The sequence below is a fragment of the Phalangium opilio genome, unplaced genomic scaffold (assembly GCF_054372755.1).
Source record: "Phalangium opilio isolate 3A_F unplaced genomic scaffold, DU_Popi_V2 ptg000209l_1, whole genome shotgun sequence".
NCBI lineage: Eukaryota > Metazoa > Arthropoda > Arachnida > Opiliones > Phalangiidae > Phalangium > Phalangium opilio.
Genome location: NW_028324217.1, coordinates 13,738,033 through 13,755,894, shown reverse-complemented (window position 1 = coordinate 13,755,894; position 17,862 = coordinate 13,738,033). Strand labels below are relative to the sequence as shown.

The 17,862-nt window shown below is 42.1% G+C and overlaps 2 protein-coding genes across 2 annotated transcripts; one reads left to right on the top strand and one right to left on the bottom strand.

The window, feature by feature from the left end:
* The first annotated feature begins 1,677 nt into the window (after positions 1 to 1,677).
* On the top strand, positions 1,678 to 3,686 carry LOC149620743 (uncharacterized). Its single transcript, XM_089854585.1, has 2 exons — positions 1,678 to 1,744; positions 1,813 to 3,686. The coding sequence occupies exons 1-2, from the start codon at positions 1,678 to 1,680 to the stop codon at positions 3,135 to 3,137; spliced, it is 1,392 nt and encodes a 463-aa protein (XP_089710711.1). The 3' UTR covers positions 3,138 to 3,686.
* Positions 3,687 to 13,481: 9,795 nt separating this feature from the next.
* LOC149620742 (uncharacterized) lies at positions 13,482 to 16,693 on the bottom strand. Its single transcript, XM_089855539.1, has 2 exons — positions 16,271 to 16,693; positions 13,482 to 14,937 (listed from the first exon to the last, which is right to left on the bottom strand). The coding sequence occupies exon 2, from the start codon at positions 14,671 to 14,673 to the stop codon at positions 14,305 to 14,307; it is 369 nt and encodes a 122-aa protein (XP_089711665.1). The 5' UTR covers positions 14,674 to 14,937; positions 16,271 to 16,693; the 3' UTR covers positions 13,482 to 14,304.
* Positions 16,694 to 17,862: the final 1,169 nt, after the last annotated feature.

Here is a 17,862-nt window from a genome sequence, read left to right as displayed (position 1 = left end):
AAATAAATACTTCTAGCTCTACTTTTCGGGTATCCGAGTATTTGAACTTCCTCGAAGCAAATATTTCTCGAAAATAAACAGTAGTATCAAGGTAGTTTCTCTGAAATTTTTTGTGAGAAAAACTAAGATAAGAAATTTTTAAAAATAATTGATGTTTTATAATCACGTCTTCAAAAATGAAAATTTGAATATCTGTAACTTCAAACAATTAATTTTCTACACTTATCTCTTACTTTTTCGCGTCTTTGTGTACAAAGACAGTTTTTATTAATATCTGTCACTTCAGTCCTAATATGAATTAAAACTGTTTAGAAACTAGTATTTTAAAACGTATACTGAAAAGCAGGCGCTCCATTTAAGTCTTGTGGTGTTGCGCGTATATTAGTTACCACGTTTGAACTAACAAGACCCTAACAATCTATTATAGAAGTATTAATCTTGATTGCTTCAACGCCCAGTCCAACTCAAATTGCTTTCTCGTCGTTTTCACGTGCAAAGCACAGTGGATGCAATAATACAAATAGATTCCGAAGACTTAGGCTAAAAAATTATTACGTAGACCTGTGTACAAAAACAATCTATACACCTGTGCACAAACATATTCCATAGACCTGCGCTGGGTGACCACATTTCCAAAAATTTTATAATTTTTCCTATTTTTGGATGTCTTCCTATTAGTTCCTATAATTTCGATAATTTTCCTATATTTTCCTATTTTTTGAAAAAGTTGATATTTTGTGCGCTCTCACTTTTGGTTTTGTTATATATCAACAAAGCTATGGAAGCCTCTAAAAATATTTGTCAGGGAAGTCTGTGATGTTTTAAAGTTATAGCATATGTTTCTAAGATTACGTTCCATAAGTATGACACTTCCTATATTTCGAAATGCTAGAGACTTAATGAGAGCTAGTTCGAGAACGACGCGAGAATTGACTACACGCGATTTTCTACTCCATCTTCCTATTTAGTCTGTACTAAGCCTTTGACAGGGCCTCATCAGGCGTAGCTTTACGAGAATCTATGACGTTTCATTTACGTCACTTCGAGACAAGCTCTCAGTTTCCAGTGACAAATTTATGTAACATATTTTACGAACTTTTGGTTATAATTAAACCAAAGCTCCTTTGTAAATCTTGTCTTATTACTTTCAAAGCATTTGCAACCTATATTTTGCTATTTTTTCAAGAGTAGTTCTCTTGTCTTTTCCTGTTTTTTTAATTATACATCTATATCTATGTAAATCAAAGTTCTGACTGACTGACAGACTGACTGATAATCATCGCCCAGCCCAAACCTCTGGCCCCAGAAGGCTGAAAATTTGGAGAAACGTTACTCGTAAGTAGTAGGCGCGTACTAAGAAAGATTTTTCCAATCCGCCGCCATCTTCATAAATGGCGCCCAGAAATGTAAAAAATCTTCTCTTTGTAAGAAAGTCCGTAAGTTTCAACCGATTTCACAAATATTTAGTACACTGGATTCCTTTAACCTATAGACGGGCTATATGGTCTTTCAGGATCGATTTGTTGCCATCATTTAAAATGGCGGCCAGATATTTAAAAACCTTTCTTTATAGAATGTCAGCGTGTAAAGTAATAAAAAATGTCCCGACGAGCTGATGGGCGACGCCGAGTGCCTTCGCTCCTAGGATGCTTCAAAAATATTAGTCGAATCAGTAAAATGTACCCATATGTGAACGTTGGAACTCGTAATTACGATGAAAATGACAACAATAATTTATTTAATGGTAAAAGTGTACTATTGGGATAGACAACATTTTAAGGGAATGTTTCAAGCGTTAATTAAATTCTCCAGGTGACTCGGAACCAAGCTTAAGTATGTCATCATCAGCAGATGAGTCTTTTTCGGAAGATGAAATGGATGATCATGATAGTCAACTGTACCGAGGTTTAAATTTAAGTCTGGGAGAGAGCATGTTAGCAATATTGCTGTTTGCTATGCGGCACTCTTTAACGGGATCAGCGTTAACAGATCTACTTTTGCTCATTAATCTTCATTGTTTGAAGCCCAATTCCTTAAAGACAACACTATATTTGTTTAAGAAACACTTCGCCCATGTTAAAATACCACTAATTATTCACCGCTATTGTAATGTATGCCTATCAGATCTTCAACCAAATAACATTTGCCCACGTTGCCTGGTAAAGCGATCATATCAGATTGACGCATCACTGTTTGTAGAAATTTCCATCTTGCCTCAAATGCAAGCCATGTTTTTAAGGAAAGGATTTCTCGATGATCTAGAATATAGGTTTAATCGAACTAAAAAAGCTCCTGATAATATTGAAGATATTTATGATGGTTTGCTCTATAAAGAGTTTGTTAAGAATGGTTTTTTAAAAACCAAGCATATCATTTCATTTATGTGGAACACTGATGGAGTTAAACTTTTTTCTTCATCAAATTTCTCGTTATGGCCATTATATTTAAAAATAAATGAATTACCACCTCATAAGAGAAATCGAACCGAAAACATAATAATTGCGGGTATATGGTTTGGGAAAAGTAAGCCAAACATGAATCATTTTCTAAAACCACTTCATCATTCATTCAGTGAAATGAAAAATGGAATTCACGTTAATGTTTTCAATCAGGTAGAACCAGTATTAGTTAAGGCCATTCTTTTATGTGGTACTTGTGACTTGCCTGCAAAATGTTTAGCTTTGAATATGCACCAGTTTAATGGTGAATATGGATGTGCCAAATGTATGCAAAGGGGTCAGACATACCGAACTGAAAACCGTGGGCATAAACATATCTATACTTTTGACAGAGATAACTTTAAGGGACCCAAAAGAACACACGAAGAAACTTTAGAACACGCGATTAGAGCCACGAGGGATGGTAAACAAATATTTGGAATAAAAGGGCCATCAGTGTTAGCACTGATAGTTCCCGACATCATTAAATCAACCTCAATTGATGTTATGCACACTGTTTACCTTGGTGTATTTAAAAAACTTTGCACATTATGGTTTGACGGAAAGCATAGTGACGGCTTATTTTCCCTAACCAAAGTAAAGAATATCGTAAATGAAAGGTTAGCCATGATCAGACCCCCAATTCATGTTCAAAGAATACCACGTCAATTAAAAGATATGAATTACTGGAAAGATTAGTTTAAAAACTTCCTCTTATATTATTCAATACCCATATTACATGATATTTTGCCACAAAATTATTTTAAACATCATATCCTATTTGTTACCTGTGTATTTATTATGAATCAGGGTTCAATCACGCCCCGAGATTTAGATTTTGTAGATAAATTAATGCTTCAATATGTTTCTATGTTTGAAGAGCTTTATGGAATTCAATTCATGACTGCAGTGATACATCAATTAATTCATTTAGCTGACGATGTTCTCTATTTGGGTCCTTCTTGGGTTACGTCATGTTTCCCATTTGAGGATCTGAATGGAAAACTAATCAGAATGATTCATGGCACCCAGCACCCCGAACTTCAGATCTCATCTTCGCTATCATACATATTGAACCAACCTACTATGATGGCATCATTAAATGAAGGTACGGATGTTGAAGAGTTTTGTAAAAATATGCTTCACCATGAAAATAAATATAAGATAGCTGAAGTTATTTCCAAATATATATGTGCTGTGGGTACTTATAAAAGTTTAAATGATTTGCCATTTGATTTGAGAGATGCGTTGTTGGATGCCACCGATAGCATAGGTAAAATTCAGACTTTTCAAAAAGTTAAGATTAAAAAATTCATGTACAATAGTGTTAGACATTCTGAAATGAAACATGACTCTTCAACAGTAAAATATGTTGACGCTAGTACAACAGGATATGGCAAAATTATATATTTTGTTAAGAAATCGAAAGCATGCGAATATCACGAATATGAATGTTACGCTTGCAACACTGAATATTTTGCTTTTGTTATGAAACTAGAAATTTTAGGTTATCAATCTTTTCAAATTGAAGAAATCGGTAACATCGAATTTCCCGTGAAGGAGATTAAAAGTTTAGATGATACGAAAATTTTAATACCATTAAAAGATATATTATATCCATGCTTTTTAGTTAATATTCGAGATAAAAGTAAAATTTACTGTTGTGATTTGATAAATTCGCTGGAGGCTGAATAAAACTGTTTTAAGTTGGTTTAAAGGTCTCTATTATAAATGCCATAACATTGTTTTGAATATGTGTACTTTTATTCACCAATATATTCTAATCCTTATAAGGTATAATTATTTGTTTATCATGTATGGTATTTAAAATTACTATAATTTTAGCTTCATATAACCCTAAATTATCATACAGCAAGTCTATATTTGACGCCTTTGGGCTACGAAATGACGTCCCACCAGCCACGAATTAGCATACAGCAAAAGGCTATAGTTTCAGCTTTGGCAGCCTAGGCTTTGGGCTTCGAAACAGCGACCTACCAGCCACGAATTAGCCTACAGCAAAGGCTATAGTTTCTGCTTTGGCAGCCTACGCTTTTGGGCTAAGGAACAGTGTCCCACCAGCCACGAATTAGCCTACAGCAAAAGGCTATAGTTTCAGCTTTGGCAGCCTAGGCTTTGGGCTTCGAAACAGCGACCTACCAGCCACGAATTAGCCTAGAGCCAAAGGCTATAGTTTCAGCTTTGGCAGCCTACGCTTTTGGGCTACGAAACAGCGTCCCAACAGCCACAAATTAGCCTACAGCAAATGGCTATAGTTTCAGCTTTGGCAGCCTAGGCTTTGGGCTTCGAAACAGCGACCTACCAGCCACGAATTAGCCTACAGCAAAAAGCTATAGTTTCAGCTTTGGCAGCCTACGCTTTTGGGCTAAGGAACAGCGTCCCACCAGCCACGAATTAGCCTACAGCAAAAGGCTATAGTTTCTGATTTGGCAGCCTACACTTTTGGGCTAAGGAACAGTGTCCCACCAGCCACGAATCAGCCTACAGCAAAAGGCTACTGTTTCAGCTTTTGCAGTCGGCTGCAATGCAAAGATATTACAGTTAAATACCAGCCGGCTTAATTTAAAAAAAATGTACAAGCTGTAACCCAGCTTAGTTTCAGCTACATTTACAGACAAATTTTAGCCTGATCAGCCTTTGTAGTCAAATTACAGAAAACAAAAATGGCTGATTTTTGGCTGTAAATTGCTTGTAGCGCAATACAGTTCCCAAACAGCTTACATCTAGCCAGTCAGCCTAAAAACAGCTCAGCTGCGTTTTGAAATCAGCCCATAATTTTTGTAAGGGCAGCCCAACACGGGTTTCTCCCTAAACGTTCTTGCGTAACCAACCTCCTTACTGCTACGAACCAATGGACAAGTTGGCTAGATGAAGGGCATAATGTCGATGTTATTTATCTCGATCTCTCTAAGGCCTTTGACTCTATCCCCTATTGTAGTGTTTGTTAGTCGATTGAATAAATGAGGGTTAAACTAATAACATTAACTGATTTTTATTGTGGGTTTTATCTCTGTGGTATTTACATGCGGCCTCGTACTAAAGGGCCGGGAACAAGAATGTTTTTCTTTCCTCTCCTAATCGGAGTTGAGAGCCCGTAGAGCATGGCGCGCTCTAGCGGGAGTAGTGGGCGGCGGGAGTTATGAATGTGAATGTTACAATCTGGTGAATTCCTTGAACTCGTGGCTTGTAAAAGATGTGCCATTGTCCGTGACCAGGGTGGTCATTATGCCAAATCTGGCGATGTGTTGTTGAAGACATCTTATGACGGACGCGCTTGCTGTGTTGGTTGTCACGTCTAGCTCCATCCATTTGGAGTAGGAATCTACAGTGACTAAAATGTACTGATTATTGATTGGACGTGCGAAATCGGTGTGGACTCTCCCCCACGGAGAAACGCTGGGAGGCCAGGGCAAGTGTTGCGTGCTAGGCATGGGTGCATGTTCTTGACATTGCGGGCAACCTTTGGCAAGCATTTCCAGGTCACTATCAATGTTTGGCCACCAGAATCTGGATCGAGCCATAGACTTCATCGCGACGATCCCTTGATAGGTACTATGAAGTTCCGTCATTAAGGCTTGTCTGTGTACAATGGGTACAACGATTCTGTTTCTCATCAAAATGATATGGTTCAGGTTGGATAGATCATTGCGTATTCGGTAGTACGGTACGGCCGAAATATGGGGCATGAATCGATCTGCGATAGGAGGAAGACATATTCGGCGGGTAGCGGCGTGTGGTTCACCATCGTGATCGGCAGAGGCAGACGGCTTAGGGCATCTGCATTGGCATTTAGGGTACCCTTGCGAAAGTGGATTTCGTAAGAGTATGCGGCCAGCTGGGTGGCCCAACGTTGTATTCTGGCTGCCGCCATCGGTGGTATTGGTTTGTGCGCCGCTAGTAACGATACTAATGTTTGGTGATCCGTTTGTATGTAAAATTTTCGACCGTATAAATAGTCTTTGAATTTCGTAACCCCGAATATTATGGCTAAACCTTCCTTTTCAAGTTGCGAGTAGTTACGCTCTGCCTTGGTTAGGGTCCTCGATGCGAAGGATATAGGGTGTTCCTTACCGCCATCTATGTGGGAAATAACGGCACCTACCCCAACGGGTGACGCATCACAGGCCAAAAAAATATCCTCGGAAATATCATAGTGGATGAGCATATTGGATTGGGCGAGAGCTGATTTGGATTCTTGAAATGCGAGTCTATGTTTTTCCGTCCACTGCCATTGTGAGGAATTGGCAAAGAGCTCGTAAAGAGGAGCAAGCTTGGTCGAAGTGTCTTGGATAAACTTGCCGTAGTTACATCAGAAGGCCCACGAAAGAACGAAAATGTTCCAGATTTTGAGGTTCAGGTGTCTTCATGATTGCTTTCAGCTTCGCTTCCTGCGGGTGTAGCCCTTTTTCATCTAGGACATGGCCTAGAAATTCCACGGAGGATTGCAGGAATTTGCATTTTTCTGGTCGTAACCGTAAACCACTTGCTTCCAAGACACCAAGGTCCTTATCTTACGTCATCCAAGGTTAACGGTTCGGCCGTAGTTGGTGCAGTAGCGGTTCGCTTGAAGCCACTCTCGTTTGGTTGACGGCTAATTCGTTAAGCGATGGTAAAATGGCTAGCGCTGAATACAGCCATTTTCGTCCGCATAGGCTCGGTCCTGGTCCTTGTTATAATGAGGTCAAGGGTCACCCCTTGACCGACCAATAGGAATCGTTAACGTAAGGTGACCTCTGACCCTAGGGGATAACCTGAAGGCAAAAGGATTGATTGTAACGTCAGTTGACATGTAGCTATCATGCTGTACAGTTAGTTAATAAACTATTTTAATTCTTAAACTAAACTTGCATTACTATCATTCAACAGTCCTTGGATCACAAGCAAAGGTTCTAGCATGGTATGTGGCGGTGACTAGGCATGTACCGAGAATATCAAGATCGTTGCCGGTGTAAGATTTTAACCGTTTCGGGAATGGTTGTAACGTGCCGGCTCCCGATAGGTTGTTGAACACAGATTCCGATATTATCGTGAATCCGGAACCATTATCTACTTTAAATGGTAGGTGTTTCCCATTGACGCTGATGGAGATGATTTCAGGAGGCGGGGCCTCGTCGTCTCTGAGGTTGACGTGAGTCTCTCGCCCATTCTCAGGCTCTAAATGGCAAAGATATTGCTCTTGAATAGGCGCGATAGTATCATCCATGGAGTCATGAACGTGGTTAGTGCCATCATTATACATAATGTATTCTTGGTGAGGTAAAATGGGTTCATCGTCGGACGATTCAACCACATTGTTAGTTCCACTATTATAGTCCATTGTTTTCTTCCTACCATTGCCTCGTTTGGCCCTTACTAAAATTATTGGCTGGTTTTAAAACGCAGCTGAGCTGTTTTTAGGCTGCCTGGCTAGAAGTAAGCTGTTAGGGAACTGTATTGCGCTGCAAGCAATTTACAGCCAAAAATCAGCCTTTTTTGTTTTCTGTAATTTGACTACAAAGGCTGATCGGGCAAAAATTTGTCTGTAAATGTAGCTGAAACTAAGCTGGGTTACAGTCTGCAAATTATTTTTAAATTAAGCCGGCTGGTATTTGACTGTAATGTCTTTGCATTGCAGCCGACTGCAAAAGCTGAAACAGTAACCTTTTGCTGTAGGCTGATTCGTGTCTGGTGGGACGCTGTTTCTTAGCCCAAAAGCGTAGGCTACCAAAGCTGAAACTATAGCCTTTTGCTGTAGGCTAATTCGTGGCTGGTGGGACGCTGTTTTGTAGCCCAAAAGCGTAGGCTGCCAAAGCTGAAACTATAGCCTTTTGCTGTAGGCTAATTCGTGGCTGGTGGGACGCTGTTTTGTAGCCCAAAAGCGTAGGCTGCCAAAGCTGAAACTATAGCCCTTTGCTGTAGGCTTATTCGTGGCTTTTGGGACGCTGTTTCGTATCCCAAAAGCGTAGGCTGCCAAAGCTGAAACTACAGCCTTTTGCTGTAGGCTAATTCGTGGCTGGTAGGTCGCAGTTTCGAAGCCCAAAAGCGTAGGCTGCCAAAGCTGAAACTATAGCCTTTTGCTGTAGGCTAATTCGTGGCTGGTAGGTCGCTGTTTCGAAGCCCAAAAGCGTAGGCTGCCATAGCTGAAACTATAGCCTTTTGCTGTAGGCTAATTCGTGGCTGGTGGGACGTTGTTTCTTAGCCCAAAAGCGTAGGCTGCCAAAGCTGAAACTATAGCCTTTTGCTGTAGGCTAATTCGTGGCTGGTAGGTCGCTGTTTCGAAGCCCAAAAGCGTAGGCTGCCAAAGCTGAAACTATAGCCTTTTGCTGTAGGCTAATTCGTGGCTGGTGGGACGCTGTTTCTTAGCCCAAAAGCGTAGGCTGCCAAAGCTGAAAACTATAGCCTTTTGCTGTAGGCTTATTCGTGGCTGTTGGGACGCTGTTTCGTAGCCCAAAGCCTAGGCTGCCAAAGCTGAAACTATAGCCTTTTGCTGTAGGCTAATTCGTGGCTGGTAGGTCTCTGTTTCGAAGCCCAAAGCCTAGGCTGCCAAAGCTGAAACTGCCAACGCTGAAATGGGGTGGCGTAGCGGTTAGCGCTTTCGCCTCGCAGCAAGAGGATCCCGGGTTCGATCTCGGACTGTGGCACCGGGTTAAAATCTGGGAACAAATCCTTCAGCGTAGAGTTTCCAAGTTCTCTCCCCGCTTGTTAAAAGCAGTTCTCCTCCGCGGTCTAACCCGGTTTCTCCTTTCCATCAAAACTTGCAGAGGTTAACGGTAATAGTTAGTATAGGGCGCTGTAGGTTAGCTGTGGCATAGGGGCTAGCCATCACCCCTCTATGCAATATAAAGGGACCCACCTGTAAACAAGCCGCAGGCTTAGTGTGGACTTCCCTTCGTAGAAGAAGCCTAGATTATTATTATTATTATTATAGCCTTTTGCTGTAGGCTAATTCGTGGCTGTTGGGACGCTGTTTCGTAGCCCAAAAGCGTAGGCTGAGATGGTCTGAAATAGCACAGGAGTAGGCTGTATTGGGCTAGACTGAAATAGTGCTGCATGTGGGCTGTATTGGGCTGGACTGAAATAGCGCTGGAAGTGCGCTGTATTGGAATGGACTGGAACAGAGCTAGAAATGGACTGTAAAGCAATTAACTGAAATAGCGCTGGAAATAGGCTGTATTGGTCTGGACTGAACTAGTGCTGAAAATGGGCCGTAATGGGCTGTATTGGGCTAGACTGAAATAGTGCTGCATGTGGGCTGTATTGGGCTGGACTGAAATAGCGCTGGAAGTGCGCTGTATTCGAATGGACTGGAACAGAGCTAGAAATGGACTGTAAAGCAATTAATTGAAATAGCGCTGGAAATAGGCTGTATTGGGCTGGACTGAACTAGTGCTGAAAATGGGCCGTAATGGGCTGGACTGACAGCCCTGAATAGGAGCTGGATGTAGGCTGGAAAAGCCAGGCTGAATAGGCTGAAAATGAAACATTTTCAGTCGAATTCCTACCCTAAAGCAGTCAGTTTGTAGCATTATAATTTTGGCTGTATTGCAGCCAAAAAACAGACAAACAATTTTTGTAAGGGGGGGGGGCTGATTTGTCTTGCTTAGTTGAGTAGCAAGCTTCGACTAAGTGTCCTTTTTTTCCACAGCCACCACAAACTGCATTGATGTAAGGGCAGTTCGTGCCCACATGATCAGTCTTCGTGCACCTGGCACATTTCACGTTCTGATTTACATTATGATTCACGTTGGATTGTTCATGTGTGTTTGATAGTTTCGGAGGTCTCATACGATTCCGATTAAAGGCTTGTTGCTTGTTAAAAGTATTAACAGCGTTGACGTGCTGATTTTCCGCTTGCGGTATGGAGGATTTCAGTTCTTTCGCGTCTTTATTTATTATTTCCATTGACAGAAGTGCCTTAGTCGCGGCTGCCAAGTTGAAATTAGTTTCATCCTCGCCAGCTAACATGCGCCGATGCATCGCTTCATAGTTGATGCCCATCATAATTCGGTCTAAAATCATGGACTCTGTAGTATTCCAAATTGAGGTAAATGATTAGACTCGTCGTATAATCATACAAAGGTTTAATACTAGTAAAAAGAGTTATACATGATGTGCCTCGGATGAGGTCTTAGAGGGAAGTGAAGCGAAAGTCTATCGTTATGGATAACTTACTAGCTCACGCGACAGAATTTGGGGCGCCATCTATTTCACTATAAGTTCAATACACTACAGTACCTCCTTTTTGAGAGTTAAGTTACCAATACAATTAAGTCTTTTAACATTATACAGAATTATTTTAATATGTCAAGCGTATGACGTGTGGGGTTAGATAATAAGTTCTTAAAGGTTTAAGCGGTTCGGCGGTCTTCTTACGCGTGGAGGTAATCTTGGTGTTGCTTCAGTCGGACGGTGGTGCGCTGTACGTGCGGTTGAGTTGGTACGTCTATGACCCGCTGGTGGTGCCTCTGGAACAGTGCTAACAGTGCCAGCAGATGCTGGAACGACTGTTGGTTCTAGCTGGGGAGCTTGTTGGTCCCTTGATGGCGCCATGGGCGTAGACGGAAAGTGTGGAATGTGGGCGTCAGGCGGTAATCCGGACTTGTAGGCTTCGGTTTGAGGATGTCTAGCTCGTAATTGGTTTTGGTGACGCTTGATGAAACCTTGCGGTGTTTCGTTTTGGTACATTAGTTTGCCCTTGAGGGCTGTGACGATACCTTCAAACTATTTTGGGCCTTGACCAAAGTTCCTTGCATAGACTGCGTCCTTGATGTGGAACTTTGTGTTCCCTGATTTAGTTTGTTGTGGTGTCGTGGTGTCCTCTGTTAAGATCGGATGTGAGAGCCGTTTCAACGGGTTGCACAGGTCGAGCCTCGTGATGATGTCGCGGCCCCCGAACATGATATCATAAGCCGATTGGTGATCGACGATTGGGTTATACGATGGTACGTGAGGATGGTTGCTAATCGAGTTTCAAGAGATCCTGATTTGTGTGTTTTCAGTCCCTTGTTGATAATGGCTGCGGCCTCGTTTGCGGTGCCCCGCGTTTTTCGCAAACTTGATTTAATCGTGCGGACACTCCGCTCTGCTTGCCCGTTTGAAGCGGGGTGATACGGTGCAATTAATTTATGATGGAGGCCGTGATGCGCGATGAAGGATTGAAACTCTTTGCTAGTAAAACAAGTGGCGTTGTCCGTTACTAAGGTTTGAATCAATCCAAATCTTGCCATATGTGCTGTCAAAAATGACACAACGGCTTCCGAGCTCGTTGTACGGATGATCTCCACCTCTAACCATTTCGAGTACGAATCGGAAAGGATGAAGAGGTACTTGCCATCCAATGGGCCGGCGAAATCGGCATGAGCGCGTTCCCAAGGGGTGGAGGTAGGTTGCCAAGGATAATAGGTTGTCGCAGGGATGGAGGACTCTTGTTGACAAGAATGGCAGCCTCGTGCCAGATTCTCAATGTCGTCGTCAATCTTGGGCCACCATAAGCGGGAACGTGCTGTGGCCTTCATTTTGACAACGCCCTGATGTGAACTGTGAAGTTCTCGCAATAGGTCTTGACGTTGGCTCCGCGGAATGATTACCCGGTTTCCCATTAGGAGAATGTTGTTGAAATTGGATAATTCCGTGCGCAGGCGATGATAAATTGCCATGTGTTCGTCCGTTATGTCTGAAGGCCATCCACTTCTCATGTAGTCATGTAGTTTCGCGAGTTCGACGTCTTCTTGAGTTAGCTTGTCCAATGCTTTTGTTGTCAAAGGGCCTGACGTGACTTGATTGAGCGTGAAAACATATTCCGCAGGAGTTGGTGTTTCTTGATATGAGATTGGAAGTGGCGATCTGCTGAGAGCATCCGCATTCTGATTATGAATGCCGGATTAGAATTTGATTTCGTAGGTGTACGCTGCTAAAAGCAATGCCCACCTTTGAAGGCGAGCAGCAGCTAGTTGCAGTATCTGCCTGTGACTGGCAAGTAGAGTGACCAAGAGCTTATGGTCAGTGTGAAGTATAAACTTTTTGCCATAGAGATAATCCCGGAATTTCTTCACTCCGAAAATTATCGCGAGAGCCTCTCTCTATCCAACTGCGAGTAATTTTTCTCCGCCTTCGTCAGGCTGCGAAAAGCGAAGGCAATAGGCCGATCGAGACCATCAATTTCATGGAAGATGACGGCGCCAACCCCTACTGGGGAGGCGTCGCAGGCCAATATGACTTGCTTCGTTACGTCGTAATGAACGAGAAGATTCGAGTCCCGAAGGGTGTTCTTTGCGTCTTGAAAGGCAGTGTCTTGTTCCGCGTCCCAGTGCCAAACGACCGTTTTCTGTAGGAGTTCGTACAATGGTGCCAACCGTGTGGAGTTGTGCGGCAGAAATCGCGAATAATAGTTTAAAAGTCCTAAAAAGGAACGGAGTGTTTCTAAGTTAGTCGGCGTAGGCGCGTCCATGATAGCCGTCATCTTTGACGCTTGGGGGTGTAGGCCTTGCGCGTCAAGGGTGTGTCCCAAGAATTCGACTTGGTTTTCCAAGAATTGACATTTCTCCCGTTTGAGTTTGAGGTTAGCCTCCCGTAAGATGGTTAACGTGCGATCCAAGGTCATTAGGTGGTCCTTCAAGGACCGTCCCCAACCAGGATGTCATCTCGAAAGGGGAGGACTTGTTTCTGGTTTCGCAGAAGATTTTCCATGATACGTTGGAAAATCGCGGATGACGAAGCGACCCCTTGAGTCAGGCGCTTAAAAAGGAAAAGACCAAAAAGGCTGTTGATGACGACATACTTTTGAGACGCCTCGTCAAGTTCAATTTGGTTATATGCTTCTCTGAGATCTAATTTGGAGAAGTAAACGGCACCTAGCCAGGCGAGCAAATAGGTCCTCTGGTTTTGGGAGGGGGTATTTGTCCACGTTTAAGTACGGGTTGAGTGTGGATTTGAAATCGCCGCAAATACGGATAACCCTGCTGGCTTTTGTACCGGAACAATGGGTGATGCCCATTCCGAGTAGTGTGTTCCGACGATAATGCCTTCCTTCTCCATGCGTCAACCGCGTCAGCACGGGAGTAGGGTATGGAGCGAGCCTTACAGAAGGTTGGAATGGCATCTTCTTTGACATACAGATGAGCCTTGATGCCCTTCAGCTTTCCTACTCCCGGAGAAAAAATTTCTTCATTCTTTTTGAGAATATTTGGTAAGGTGAGCTCTTCCAGTGAGGCGTCAGCCGGAGGTTGAGATATTTCATGAACATCTGAGCTACGAGGCGTGGGGAGGATTTGTAGATTTGAATAGATCCATTTTCGCCCACAAAGGTTCGGACCTGGGCCATTAACAACTAAGACTGGAAGTGAGTCTTGTACTGTATCAGAGCTGACCATAACCTGGAGTTGACCAAGTATCTCGACAACATCTCCTGAGTAAGATCGGAGATTGTGCGTGAAAGGTTCAAGTTCTTGCGCATGAGGCAATTCTTGATACTCGCGTGCAGTGATCATGGTGTGACCTGATCCTGTGTCAATTTCGAATGATATTGGTTTGTCATTGATTTGAAGAGTTATATCGTTGGGGGTGGAATGGTGTCTTTCTGAGAGACTTGATGTGCCATGTCACCTGAGTGATTTCCGTCTTTATTAGGTTTTTCCGTCAAATGATAAATCGGGCAATCATATTCATCCGCCGCTACATGGTTTATTTTAGAAGGTTGATTTTTCTTCTTTGGACCTGTGCTGGTAGGGGTATGGAATTTTTTGAGACAAGCCCTGGCGATATGTCCAGTCTTCTTGCATAGCGCGCATGTAGCGGTCACATATCTACAATCTTTATTACTGTGTGCAATTCCAGCACATTGAGTACAGGTGTTTACATCTGCACGAAATCATCCTTGTACCCATTGACCTCTAGGTGTCGGTATGGTTGTACTTGAATTGATGCTGCCGGCTTCTGTACTAGCCCTTTCAGTTTTCTTATGTTGTTTGCGATGTGCTGGCTTTCTAGGGAAGTTGGTGAGTTGATGTACTCCCTGTCCGTCCTGAGGTTGCAAAAGCTGGGAGTGTCGAGCACCATTTTCCATTGCGAGCAATATTTTCTTTGCATTGTCCAAAGTAAGTTTAGTTGAAGCCATACCTTTAGTTTCGACTTCAGCGAATAAACGCTGCTGCATTGTTAGATCTTTGATTCCACAAACTAACCTGTCGAGAATTAAATCATCTAGGATGTTCGCTGGAAACTCGCAATGTTTGCACATTTTCCTGAGCTCAGTGAGGTATGTTTGTACTGATTCACCTTCATGGCGATCCCGAGTGTTGAAATGATATCTCTCTATTATCCTGGAGGGTTTGGTATCAAATTATTTTTCCAAAATAGCCTCTAATTGATCGTAAGATTGTTTTCTGATATCTTCGGGATGAAGGAGTTCTACCAGTAAATCATGTGTGGCAGCAGAGAGTGCAGTACGTAAAATACCAGCTTTCTTCCCGGCTTCAGTGATTTGATTTGCTACATGTTACATCTAATAAAAAAGTCAACACTAGATAAGAATAGACCTCTGACCTTTGATAAGAAAACAGTATAAAAGCCCCGAACAACATATGATAAGCAGCAGTGTTATTACGTTTTTGTCAAGATAGTCTTAAGGCGAGTTAGTTACGAATCAATACAAAATAAGCGATTAAAGTAAAAATGAAAAGGTCTTTATTGTAACATGACTTTACATGGCGACCGCGCAACGGGTGCTTATTTGCGAAAAAAAACGTCTCGCTGAAAGGAAAATTCTCTCTCCTCTCCGGGCAGTCGCGAGTGACGTAGCTGGATCCCAACAGCCTTTGGAAAGTAGATTTTTGGGGGTATTACGCGGATTTCAAAAATGTCTGTCTTAGCAAAATGCGTGAAGTGGAATATTTTTCTATTGCATATTATAACGTATACGTTTCCAAATTCTTAACACAGTAGACCTAAATGAATATGTAACTTCTTAATTTTTGATTCTATAAATTCAGCTCTGAATAGTCCATTTTATTTTTAACAAAAATGAGGTAGAAATTTAGAAAATTATCACATACTTTAGCTTTAACATGTGTTGTAATTAGGACACTTTGTTTACAATAAAATTTATTGACTAGCCTAAAAACGCTAGTGTAATACTGTATCAACTGTAGAACCAAATTTATCACAAATGTATCTGAGAATTATAAATATTCTGTTTCTACATAGTGAGCTTTTCCAGTTTCTTCTCCCGATATACCTTTTGTCCTTATTAATGAATTATCACAGTCAAGCACGGAGCACCGCAGGCCAGGCATTTTATTTCAGCTGTAACTTAAAATGAGATGCAGTCTGAACTTAGGCAGATTACAAATTGAATTGATGTTCAATCTTAATTCTTAAATGGAAAGTTGGAGCTAAGCCTTGGTCGCTATAATTTATGAAATTTAGAGTTTAATAGTAATACCACTCATGTATTGCTTGAAATTAGCATAAAAGGGGTTTATTCTTACGTTATTTGAAACTTGAAAAACTTTCAAAGCTCGACATTTTTAATTTTCATTTTTAACCAACCGCGGTGAACCGCCGCAGGACGCGGCAAGTCCCCGGCCAAACTTCGCACTCGAGTCGTTACTGGGTTCCCGGCTTCCCGCGTTTAACTTTCCTCCTATAGGAGGAACGGGCCATTATTCGAGAGGATGCTCAAACGCGAAGTCTTGTTTCCTTTGGTTCCCCGGGATCCAACCACGTCATAAGAAGGGAAAAAACCAAAGTATTGCCCCCCGTTTTTCGAGCCAGATTTTTCGTTTTAAAAAACGGCTTTATAAGCCAACCTTATAATACGAAGTTTCTATAAGAACCTTGGCGACCGCGTACCAGAGAATGCCCGTAACACGCGTAGGCGCTCCTTCCCTCTCGCACGAGGCGACTCCTTCTCAACATACATGGCTGTGCTGCCACCTGTTAGCGTTCGTAGTTAACTAAAAAGGGCGCGAAATATGAACGGCGCTAACATTCGGCCAATCCTGACAACATAATAATCGCCTGATTATGGCGGACATGCGAATGGAAAACGTTAAAAATAATGATACAACAGCAAAAATATAAAAAAAATAATACGTTACAAACAAAAAGAAACGTGCGTTATTAACAAAAGGGAAACAAGTAAAATCGGAGCATTTTGACGTAAGGAAAAGTTTCTAGGAACATTATCATTTGTTTTTTTTCTCTTTTTTTTGTTTGTTCTTCTTTCGGTTTTGTTTTTGTGAAAACTTAAAATGTTTTTAAAATAAACTATAATCGTTCAAATATGACGGTCGCTTGGGTTTGCGTACAGAACGTCTGGTCGTGATCTCGTCTTCGTTATCGCTGGTGTCTGGAGTACTTGACTGGTCCACAATCTGGGGTCCTGATTTGGGTGGGGTGACCCTTCTTCTAACCTCGTTCGCATCGGCGTCTGGTACAGGAGTCTCTGGCTCGTCGTGAGGAGATTCAGATCCATTCTCGTCTGAAGCATCATCGGTGTCGTCAGCGTTGTCGATGATAGGAAATCGTTTCAGCTTATCAATAGGGGCCGTATTGCGATAGAAGCGATTGTTTCTTTGGTTTTCGGGAACTTCTTCAATGACGTACCTGTCGTACTTCAATTTGTTGGTGATAATATACGGACCCTTGTATCGCGCTGCAGTTTTCTGGGGTACACCTGTGCTTTGTGGTTCGCGTTCGACGATCACCAGATCTCCAGGATCGAACGTTGTGGCTTTGGCGCGTTTTTCGTTATATCGTATTCGTTGTTTTGCTTGATCGTTCCGTATATTTTCTATTACGTCCTCCCGTCGTTTGAAAATTCGTTCGTGTCGTAAGACGTAATCGTCCCTAACCTTCCTCTCGTGATTCGTTAATTTACCGCCTTTCTTCAATACTTCTTTGATTTCTCTTAGTTTGGGATCGGAAAATTGCGCAGCTACTTCGGTTCGTTCCTCGCGTGATGGGCATGAAATCATCGGTTCTGACAATTTTCTCTCCTTTACTGATGGTAACTTCATTTCCAGATACATTAACGACTGGAACTCGTGTAAATCCTTCTCTGTCTATATGATATAAACCCCTCGGGATGCAATACTCTTTTCCTGGTACAAATCTCATTTGCCCTTCTATGTAGATATCCTTTTCCATTTCAGTTTGACAAGATAATAGATTCTTCAATACTTCTTTGATTTCTCTTAGTTTGGGATCGGAAAATTGCGCAGCTACTTCGGTTCGTTCCTCGCGTGATGGCATGAAATCATCGGTTCTGACAATTTTCTCTCCTTTACTGATGGTAACTTCATTTCCAGATACATTAACGACTGGAACTCGTGTAAATCCTTCTCTGTCTATATGATATAAACCCCTCGGGATGCAATACTCTTTTCCTGGTACAAATCTCATTTGCCCTTCTATGTAGATATCC

Excerpts from the sequence above, each read along its gene's own strand:
- LOC149620743 (XM_089854585.1), top strand. The coding sequence starts at position 1,678 with ATGTACCCATATGTGAACGTTGGAACTCGTAATTACGATGAAAATGAC. Across the intron at positions 1,745-1,812 it reads CAACAATAATTTATTTAATG|GTGACTCGGAACCAAGCTTA; the intron begins GTAAAAGTGTAC and ends TAAATTCTCCAG.
- LOC149620742 (XM_089855539.1), bottom strand. The coding sequence starts at position 14,673 with ATGTGCAAACATTGCGAGTTTCCAGCGAACATCCTAGATGATTTAATT.